This window comes from Paramormyrops kingsleyae, chromosome 16 (genome assembly GCF_048594095.1).
Source record: "Paramormyrops kingsleyae isolate MSU_618 chromosome 16, PKINGS_0.4, whole genome shotgun sequence".
Taxonomy (NCBI): domain Eukaryota; kingdom Metazoa; phylum Chordata; class Actinopteri; order Osteoglossiformes; family Mormyridae; genus Paramormyrops; species Paramormyrops kingsleyae.
The window spans coordinates 3,064,389-3,075,216 of NC_132812.1; the positions used below are offsets into that span (position 1 = coordinate 3,064,389).

At 41.7% G+C, this 10,828-nt stretch overlaps 1 protein-coding gene across 2 annotated transcripts; it reads left to right on the top strand.

Annotated features, from left to right (window-relative positions):
* The first annotated feature begins 529 nt into the window (after positions 1-529).
* On the top strand, positions 530-5,422 carry eef1akmt1 (EEF1A lysine methyltransferase 1). Of its 2 annotated transcripts, XM_023799814.2 has the most exons (5): positions 530-843; positions 1,068-1,150; positions 1,395-1,498; positions 1,586-1,672; positions 4,684-5,422. In XM_023799814.2, exons 1-5 carry the CDS (start codon positions 697-699, stop codon positions 4,812-4,814), a joined length of 552 nt encoding a protein of 183 aa, XP_023655582.2. In that variant the 5' UTR covers positions 530-696; the 3' UTR covers positions 4,815-5,422. The 2 variants fall into 2 exon arrangements, with proteins under 2 accessions (XP_023655582.2, XP_023655580.2); XM_023799812.2 differs by having other exon boundaries at positions 532-843; positions 1,395-1,672.
* Positions 5,423-10,828: the final 5,406 nt, after the last annotated feature.

Sequence of the window (10,828 nt, forward strand, 5' to 3'; positions counted from 1 at the left end):
TAGTCTTCCTGTTAGTGTAGTGCAAGCTAAAACCTTGGGCTCCTTTAAATCAGAGCTAGATAAGATTTTAACAACTACGAGTTATTAGTTGAGTTCTCCCCAAACGAGCTTGATGGGCTGAATGGCCTCCTTTTCTTATGTTCTTATGATGATCATTGAGAAGAAAGGCGGCTATACTAAACATTAAACTTGGCAAAGTGTACTGTATGGACAGTAGATAGTTTGTTATTCCTTATATAGATTGAATAACCAAATCTTTTATTATTATTATTATTATTATTATTATTATTATTATTATTATTATTATTATTATTTATGTTGGTGGCGAAGGGAGGCAAATCCACTGATTGCTTAATAATTGTGCACACTGATCAAGTGTTTTTCTTTTTTTTGTGTTACAAACTAATGTAACATTTTCTCGAGCCAAAGAAAACTACTGACTAAATTTAGCTAAATATTATTTCCTGGAATAGTACTTGCCTAATACTCGTAAACGGAGTGTAATTATCACCAAATTCACACTCTTCGCCTTCACGGTACGCGAGCAAACAGCAGCTTGTTTGGCCCTTCTCGACATCCGTAGTATGTTATTCGGTGTAAATATGGCTGCTGCTGTTTAGGACGTGTGTCTGTTCTGAATCTTCATTGTCGGCACAGAATCCCACAATTTTCCTGGCAGAAAATCGACGTCCTGCCATGAGCGACAGTGACGATGACATACCCCGGTTGTCCGCGGCTACCCTCGCAGCGCTGCGGGAGTTTTACGCCGAGCAGCAGTGCGACCCCTCCGAAGAAGCCGCACCGGTAGACAAATTTTCGGTCGGAGCGGTGCAGGAGGACTGGGTAAGGAGCTAAGGATTACCAATACTGTGTCGCGATCTCAGGAGAAATGACACGTGCAGTGTTACCTTAAACCGACGTAGATGAAGACAGGTTCGTGATTGCTCCGTTTCTATTCACGTTTAAAAGCAAAGAGGTACTATTACATAGAGGTTGTAGCTGTTTTGTTTTCTAGAAATTCAAGTCAGTGAATAAGAACTTCAATTGAATTCTCTATTGACTTATAGCGCATGAGTCAGTTTTGGTACAGCGACGAGACTGCGGAACGGCTGGCCGAGGAACTCGCACATGAAGCAGGCAAAGGAGGCAGGTGTGTAGTGGCTCAGTTCTTCATGCTGTCTGATATGCTATATCCTGGTATTTGTATATGTTGTATACTGCTTGCCATGGCGTGTTCTGTTATATACCGGGAATAAAATTTGCAAAAACAATGCTAGGTTTCCACAGCTTGAAGAGCTTTGGATTTAAACGGTTAGTCACATTTGACACACAGCAGGCTAAAATTGAAAGTATTTCTCCATCTCATTTTCTCTTTCAACTGAATCCTGTGACAGAATAGCTTGCCTGAGTACCCCCAGCGTTTACCAAAAACTGAAGCAACAGGCTGTGGATGCATCTGTGGTGCTTCTGGAGTACGACAGTCGCTTCTCTGTCTATGGTGATGAGTTCATCTTCTACGATTACACCAACCCCCTGTGCTTGCCGGCCCACATCAACGGCCAGAGCTTTGATATCGTCATTGCAGACCCACCATATCTGTCCCAGGAGTGCCTCAGCAAGGTGGCCCTCACCGTCAAGTTCCTTAGCAAGGGGAAGGTGTTCTTATGCACAGGTGAGCTGCCTATTCCCAGGGAGAAATATTTTCCACCTGGTTAGAAATCTAACCAGTCTACCTGAGTTGGGATTGTAGAACTCACTGGTAAGGTGACTCTAGGCCAAGCAGTACTCAAATATTTTTCCATGTGATCCAGATTCCATCAGCGACGCTAAACCAAGGTTCACTACCCCCAGTCACTGGAGACAACAGCCTCTAGGGCCCCCAAAAGCCAGGGCCCCCATGATGACAGATTTTCCAGAAGTTACTTTTATGGATTTAAGTTAATATGATAATTTAAATTACAGTTACATTTCTGTTCTGTTGTTAGAATTTATTGTGACAGTTTTCAGTATAGGCAAACGTTAATGCCAAGCAAACCAGCACAACGTGGCCTAATGGCAGAAGAGAATGGCGGGGCCAGCCTGGGGTATCCAGGTGCCCTAGACCAGATTCTGCTGACTGCCCCCCACCCCCAGAGCAGCAGAAAAACAAATGTTGTCAGTTAATTTATATTAAAATCATTTCAGTAGCACAGGGTACCGGGCTGCTAGAAAAGTAGTGAAATACTAAAACATTGATGACATGAGGGGGAGCCCTGGGGCCTGTACTACGAAGCGGGGTAACTGGCTTATCGAGGTAACTTTGCGAGTAACTTGATGACGTGTGGTGTAACTTCGCGATTAACCCGTACTACGAAAGGTGGATAGGTTTTAGTTGAGACATGTTGCTATGGCAATTTACGCTAAGTCTCAAAACTGCTCCGAGCAGTTTTTGTTCTCGGTTAAGTCTAGGTTTCCGCGTAAGCCAGCCCTATATGAGCACCGCCCCTCCCGCTACAATTTCTCCGAAGACAATGCCGGTGTACCTGGATGATCCGTACGACATTGACGCGTGAATCGTGAGGGGCTCTCTCTGTTAATATGTATTAAATGGAGCAATGGCATATAATATGCATACAATGTATTAATTAATAACTGTTACAGAGAAAGTTATTCTGAAAACCCAAGGGGTGTGCATTGTCCACTGATCAAAGCACACTTCACTAGATGTGCCTGTCTTGTCTAGTTTTAAAGTTATTAATCCATTCATGTATTGTCGACTGCACAGTATACAGATACATTCGAACATTCAAAATATAATTAAAATTCGCATGTAAAGCAATCTGGGAAACAAAGGGGTGTGCAGCAGTCGCCATGAGCCCAAAATACTAAACCACCATGTCATTACAGCTAAAAGGACCTATATTATAGGCTATTAGCTATTAACATGATTTTGCACAAATCACAAAATGTTTTGAAGCGGAAAAAGAATCGGTGTGCATCGATGTCTGGGTACTGGACATCACAATTCTGTCATTAAAAACGCCCACTTTACTTCCGTAAAGATATTAAAGCCAGAAATCTGAATATGGAATATGAGGCTAACTTAACCGCGGTGACAGGTTCCTAGTCGTTTTCTCACTACACATTTGCTTCTGCTTTGTCCTGTTGTAAATCATTTAATTGTTTGTTAAACTGTGGCTCACCTTCTATTAAGTGTCATATGAACAGACACCTTTTTATTATAAGCTGTAAAACATAGAAACACGCTATTAAGTGGATGCTATAGACACAACAAATCTTTCATAATGAGTAGAATTATAAATACATAGCCCTACCACTTGACATTATGTTTTATATTTCATTTTGACTTGCTGCCACGTACGCTTTATTATTGCATTTGAAATCGGATCAGTTATTGTTATTAGGTTTACATTATGAGTAACATTACAGTAATGGAACTTCAGGGAGCATTACATTACTTAGAAGCATATAATAGGTAACTTCTGAATTGTGTCGCATGTATTCGCCTCTGTAATTATTAACAGTATTTCAATTCTTTTCAGAAAACACGTACTTCATTGTCTAATACTCGGCCGTGAGATATTTTAGACCACGTTTTATGACCGTGAAAATGTATGTATGCATTTTCTCTGTCGTCAATACGTTGCCAACAAACCTGCCTGCTTTTGTTGGCTGCAGTGGTATTGGACTTTCTTTACAGTGTTGATTTAAACTCCTCATAACCCTGCATTATTAGCATGCAGTCTTCCTCCGTGAAACATATGGAGATCGCGCTACGAGTCAAACAGTGCTTTGCGTTGCCGAACATGCTCCATATATGTGAACGCGCACAAACTCCAATGCAGTTAACACCGTTTTAACAAATCAACTTCTTAACTGGCGTCGTAGTACTGATTAGCCCCGATGGAGACAACCTGATGTTGATGATTGTCAACCTTGCGTTAGCAAATTACCTCGGGGTTAAGTCTGATTTGGTTAAACCCCCTTCGTAGTACAGGCCACTGGTGAACAGCCCAAAGATACAAGACTAGCATTACTTATTAAACCTGATGATCAATCCGCCCGTGTTCTCTCCCAGTGGGCAAAGCTCACCACCAGCACCCAGTTCTCTGATTGCCGGAGTATTAATGCTCTCAACCCTATGTTATCCAAAACAAAACTCATTATGTTGGTATCCAGCACGCATCTGCAACAATACACCCAAATTAAATCAGAGTCTTAAGCTATTCATAACGTATTACATGAATTTTATATTGCCATTCATACTCGTCCAATGCAAGCTATTGGTGATCTTTAGCCAAATTTAGGAAGATAGGGTACGACACAGGGGGCTCCCTGTTTGTGATGCCAATCCATTGTATTTATGGACTATTATATAAATGATTGTGTGACAACTGCTATGATAGTGACATTTTTAAATATTGCCACAAGAGGGAGCAGGTGTGCCACTCTTTAATTGCAATAGCATCATTTTCTGCAGGGTATTACTGTATCATATAATGATGAAATATAGCAATGAGGCATACTCTGTGAACTATATAATTTGGTTAAACATCAAAGAATGAAATTGTTAGCAACTGGAACACATTAAATGTATATCTGCCATGTTAAATTTTTGGGATAAACAGTATACTATGTGGGAAGACCATACAGGATAACCTCTGTGTGTCTGCACTGTTTCAGGAGCCATCATGGAGGACGATGCAGCAAAGTTGCTGGGTGTCAAAGTCTGTAGTTTTCTACCTAAACACAACCGGAATCTGGCCAACGAGTTCCGCTGTTTTGTCAATTACCCATCCCGGCTGGACTCCTGATGTCTGTTATGGATATTTCTTTTTGATATACTATATCCAAATAATACATGGTAATATTTTAAAAGTATGTAAATATTTTCCATAATAGAGATTAATCTTCTGCTAAATTTTAAAGGAAAACACTGTTATGTGCCTTGTGTTATCCCACATATTAACTGGTTAAATATGTTCCAGAGCTTTCTCTACAGACTAATTTTTCATACCTTTGAACGCCTATGGTGGTACCTGTTAAAATAGAATTCTACACTATTATTGTTCTACTGTTTCACTTGTCAAACATAAGTCAATAGCAATCCAACTTTAGGGCCTGAATACTCCTGTTGCACGCCACATTCTCATATCTCAAACCCATATACTTTATCTTTAGCTCACTGACTTCTCTCAGATGAAGAAGAAACCGTACGTGCTTCACCAGACCACTGTTTGTGACTCAAAAGCACAAGACAATTTACATTCATTACACAATATCCACATTTGTATCACACTTGATATAATTTCTTTAGAATTCAATGTACAACAGTTGACTGACCTGTGGTTATGGGAGGTTAAAACTAGTATGGGAAGGAAAATGAACAATGAATAAATAATAAACTTGTTCAATTGCAAAATGTTACATGAATGTTTCTGTTACCATTAATCCGTTACACAATGTATTATATAAATGTGTGTAAAATGATAATGTAGCCATCTTTTGGCAGAATTCAATGCACCATTTAACAAGGTCAAGCTGGTGGGGCAAAAGGGAGAAGGCTTATCAAGCCAAAATACTTCATACGTTGTTGTAAAGACTCCTATTTGAAACACATATTAGGAAATATGTTGTTGCACTTTTTCACAGCAAGGTTAGCCTCCTAGTTACATATCATGCTGTATCTGGCTCTGTGCCTTGATTTTGACTTTGAATGTACAGGTGCCACATTTTTTCTTCAGATACCTTTCTTTGTTAACCCTATGTATGATGTCAGTTTAATGTGTAAAACCATATTTCATTAGATGTAATTTATAGAGATGGGGATGAGACCACCTATATTGAGTCCAATTCAAAGCCAAGACTTTGAAGGGTAGAGTCCGAGTCAACACCAAGACTTTATGGGGTCCATAGAGAGTTAAGATGATAGTATTAATTATTTACAATCATCATCACCCCTGTTCCTGCTGATAATCAGACTGCATGCAGAAACCATTGGAGAGCTAATAGGGTCAGGCCTGTTAGGGATTGGAGCTGGTGTGTTGCTGAGGTGTTATCCACTGCATGGCGGCACTTGTGTCCTAGTGTGAGGCAACCCATTCGGGTTGGAGCATGGAACGTCTTGTCTCTCTGGCAAGATGACAATCTTCCTCTGGTGCCGGGGGAGCTTCGTAAACTCCGCATTTCGATGGCAGCACTCTGAGGTACACAGACCAGAGAATGGCCGGATCTCTGCAGGTGGGTATCCCTACTTTTGGTCTGGTTGCTCAGATGGCTGCCATACGCAAGGAGTAGCTGTTGCTGTGGCGGATCGACTCCTCATGATGGTGTCTCGTCATTCCTTTCAACGAGCGTATTATGAGAGTCAGGCTAAGGCACTCCTTCGGTGTCTTGTCTGTTGTCTTAGTGTATGCTCTGACCATGGTGAGTGATGTCTTGTTGAGGGAGATATTTTACTTGCAACTTCACCAAGTGGTTGATGGGTGCCCACGAGGTGATACTCCCCTGGTAACGGATGACTTCAGTGCAACCGCTGGAACTGACTGGGTGGGCTATGAGGATTGTGCCGGTCCCCATGTGTCTGGTGACCAGGGTGAAACTGGCTCCATGTTCCTTGACTTTGCAAAAGGTCAGGGGCTGCGTGTCGCTTGATCCTGGTTCCAACGTCCTGAGCTGCATCATTGGACTTCTTGTTCCAGTACTGGTGGTGCTGAGAAGGAGATCGATCACATCCTTATAGACAGATACTGGAGGCTCCAGCAGAACTGCACGATCTACAGAAGTGAATTCTGACCACAGACTTGTTTTTGCTACTCTGAAGATTCAGCTTAGATCCAGTAGGCTACCACCTACTAGGAATTAATGAAGCTTGACTTGGCAAGACTCCAAGATCGACTAATGTAATGTGGGAGACCTGCTGTATCAAGATCCTGAAGGTTGCTGAGGGTTGTGTTGGTGTTACCGGTGTCACCCTGGATATTATTGGGAGGAGTCGTAGTGCATGACTTGGTGGCAACTCCAGTCTGTACCAGGAACTGAGAAGGATGGCTGTGAGGGCTCTGAGGGCAGATAAGGAGGCGTTTCTTAGAATCTGTGAGCAGGTGACACATTATCTGTGGTCTAGTAACCCATGTCCTGCTTACAGAGGAGTCAAAGCATTACGTACATCTGAATCTGTTCCTTGGAGATTTGCAGTCAGGGCGGGTGATGGGACGGTCCTTATGGATGACACTGCAGTTGTGACCGCCAGGCCAGCTACTTTGAGCAGTTGTTTAAAGCTGACCCTCTAGCTAGGATATTGGACATCTCTGGGTCCACAGTTCTTGAGGCTGATCCTCCAATCAGCTGTGAACCACCCAGTCTCATTGAGATTGAGATTGCACGAGTGTTGAATCAGCTGGGGGTAGGGAAGGCCGCAGGGATCTGTTGTATCTGGAGTGAACTTCTCCAGGCTGGTGGTAAGGCTGTCCTCCTGGCATTGCAGGCAATCGTTACTTCCATTAAGGAGACACTTGACCAAGACTGCCCTCCTCACAGTTGCGGATGTTTTTAGAGCAATTTATGCTGGGAATATAATTTTATTGAAGGTAGGAAAGTGGTTTTTTTTATATCCTGGTGTTGTGGTACGGCGACCCAAAGTAGGTGGTGATAGCTGCTAGGATGACTATCCTCTGACCAAAGTTGGAAGACACGGCACACAGGACGGTTTTAATGACTGAACTAGCATTGGCATCATGTGAAGGATAACTAGTTGATTAGTTCAGTAGGGGCAATGGTGGCCTAATGGTTAGGGAAGTGCACTCGGAATTGAAAGATTGCTGGTTCAAAGCCTGACCAGCAAGGTACCCTGAGCAAGATACTGCCCCCAAGCATTGCTCCCTGGGTGCTGAATTAGCTGCCCCCTGCTATGTTACAATGTCATGTATGGGTTAAATGCAGAGGATACATCTTGTTGTTGTGTGTCTACACTGATCTCCTAATTCTAACAGAAAATAGCAAAAATAATTATGGGTTACAAAAATATTGCTATGCAAAATCAAGGAGTCATGGGCTGGCATTGGGCAGACAGCTGACCTCTGGGTGGAACTAGAGGGGATGCCTTAGAAAGGGGAAGCAATCAGAAATGTGTATGTCAAGCATGGGCGTGTTTGGAGTATGTCATATTATTCACGGGCTAACCAAGGAAAAAATCACTTTAAAAATACAGTGTGTGATTTAAAACATTTTTCAGTCTATATTTTTATTAGAATTGATTTAGGTGTGAATTGCTGAAAGCTGTTAAAATGCAATGGCAAATATGTCTATTCCAAAATAAAAACACCACAATATTTTATTTCTGCTTACCTGAATTATTACAGGAACTCTTAAGGAGATGCAAATATTAATACACATTAAAATAATTAGTATTAAATGAATAACTAATAAAGTATTAAATAATTATTCAATTAATTACTATTACATTTATTTTAGTTAGTGAGGGTGAAATTATTTAAGGATCCACCATGACTTGACTTGCTTAATTCTAGGAAGCATGAATTGAGACTTGATGGTTAGGATTTGTGACTTACTTGTGACTTGTGCATATGGGACTTAGATTCATGTCTGCTTTGTAGTTTGCAATACTTCAAAGTTTCACTGTACTCATTTTTGTAGTCCTGAAAGTACCTTCCACATACAGGACTGTCACAGAAAATTAGAATATTGTGATAAAGTTCTTTATTGTCTGTAATGCAATTAAAAAAACAAAAATGTCATACATTCTGGATTCATTACACATCAACTGAAATATTGCAAGCCTTTTATTGTTTTAATAGTGCTGATTATGCCATACAGCTTAGGAAAACTCAAAAATCCCATCTCAGAAAATTAGAATATTTCCTCAGTCCAAGTAAAAAAATAAGATTTGTAACAGCAAAACAAAATCAAACATTTGAAAATGTCAATTAATGCACTCAGTACTTGGTTGGGAATCCTTTTGCACGGATTACTGCATCAATTCGGCGTGGCATGGAGGCAATCAACCTGTGGCATTGCTGATGTGTTATGGATGCCCAGGATGCTTCAATAGCGGCCTTTAGCTCAACTGCATTATTGGGTCTGGTGTGTTTCAGCTTCCTCTTCACAATACCCCACAAATTCTCTATAGGGTTCAGGTCAGGGGAGTTGGCAGGCCAATCGAGGACAGTGATGCCATGGTCAATACACCAGTTACTGGTGGTTTTGGCACTGTGGGCAGGTGCCAGATCATGCTGGAAAATGAAATCATTATCTCCATAGAGCTGTTCAACAGATGGAAGCATGTAGTGCTCCAAAATCTCTTGGTACACAGCTGCATTGACTCTGGACTTGATGAAACACAACGGACCAACACCAGCAGCTGACACAGCTCCCCAAACCATTGCTGACTGTGGGAACTTCACACTGGATTTCAAGCAACTTGGATTTTGCTCCTCTCCAGCCTTCCTCCAGACTCTAGCGCCTTGACTTCCAAATGAAATACAAAACTTGCTTTCATCTGAAAACAGGACTCTGGACCACTCTGCAACTGTCCAGTGCTTCTTTTCCATAGCCCAGGTCAGACGCTTCTTCCGTTGTCTTGAGTTCAGGAGTGGCTTGACCATGGGAATACGGCTATTGTAGCCCATTTCCCGGACACGTCTGTGAACAGTGGCTTTTGATACCTGAACTCCGGCTTCAGTCCACTGTCTTTGAAGCTCACCCAAATTCTGGAAGCGGCTCTTCTTCACAATGCTGTTAAGTCTGCGGTCCTCTCTCTTGGTTGTGCAGCGTTTCCTGCCACATTTCTTCCTTCCAACAGACTTTTTGTGAATGTGCTTTGAAACTGCACTCTGTGAACAGCCTGCTCTTTTGGAGATTTCTTTTTGTGTCTTACCCTCCTGATGGAGAGTGTCAATGATGGTCCTCTGGACAGCAGTCAGGTCAGCAGTCTTCCCCATACTTGTGATTTAGTTTACTGAACCAAGCTGACTGTTTTTAAAGGCTCAGGGAAACCCTTGCAGGTGTTTCGAGTTAATTAGACGATTCAAGTGATTAGTTAAATAGCCTGCTAGTATAGTTTTTCATGATATTCTAATTTTTTGACATAGGATTTTTGAATTTTCCTAAGCTGTATGGCATAATCAGCACTATTAAAACAATAAAAGGCTTGCAATATTTCAGTTGATGTGTAATGAATCCAGAATGTATGACATTTTTGTTTTTTTAATTGCATTACGGACAATAAAGAACTTTATCACAATATTCTAATTTTCTGTGACAGTCCTGTACATTATATTGCAGACTTTGTACTGTCCCCTGCCTTATGCTTTCTGCAATGGGCTTTAGGCTTTCCACTAGATTTTGGAGTGTGTCTTTGGGAATTTTTGCCCATTCATCCAGAAGAGCATTTGTGAGGTCAGGAACTGATGTTGAGTGTGAAGGTCTGGCTCACAATCTCAGTTCTAGTTCATCCCAAAGGTGTTTGATGGGGTTGAGGCTAGGGTTCTATGCAGGCCAATCAAATTCTTCCTCACCAAACTTACCCAACAATGTCTTGATGGACCCTGTTTTGTGCACTAGGGCACAGTCACACTAGAACAGAAAAGGGCCTTGCCAAATTGTTCTCACAAAGATAGATGCATAAAATTGTCCAAAATGTCTTGGTATGCTGAAGCTGGAACTAAGGGGCCTAGCCCAACCCCTGAAAAACAACCCATACCATTATCCCTCTTTCAACAAACTTTACATTTGGCACAACACGGTCAGGCAGGTAATGTTCTCCTGGCATCCACCAAACCCGAACCTGTCCATCAGATTGCTAGATGGA

Bases quoted from the DNA above. Each gene is read 5' to 3' on its own strand.
- eef1akmt1 (XM_023799812.2), top strand. From the start codon at position 697: ATGAGCGACAGTGACGATGACATACCCCGGTTGTCCGCGGCTACCCTC. The intron at 844-1,067 runs GTAAGGAGCTAA...ATTGACTTATAG, and splicing joins GAGCGGTGCAGGAGGACTGG to CGCATGAGTCAGTTTTGGTA. The intron at 1,673-4,683 runs GTGAGCTGCCTA...GCACTGTTTCAG, and splicing joins GAAGGTGTTCTTATGCACAG to GAGCCATCATGGAGGACGAT.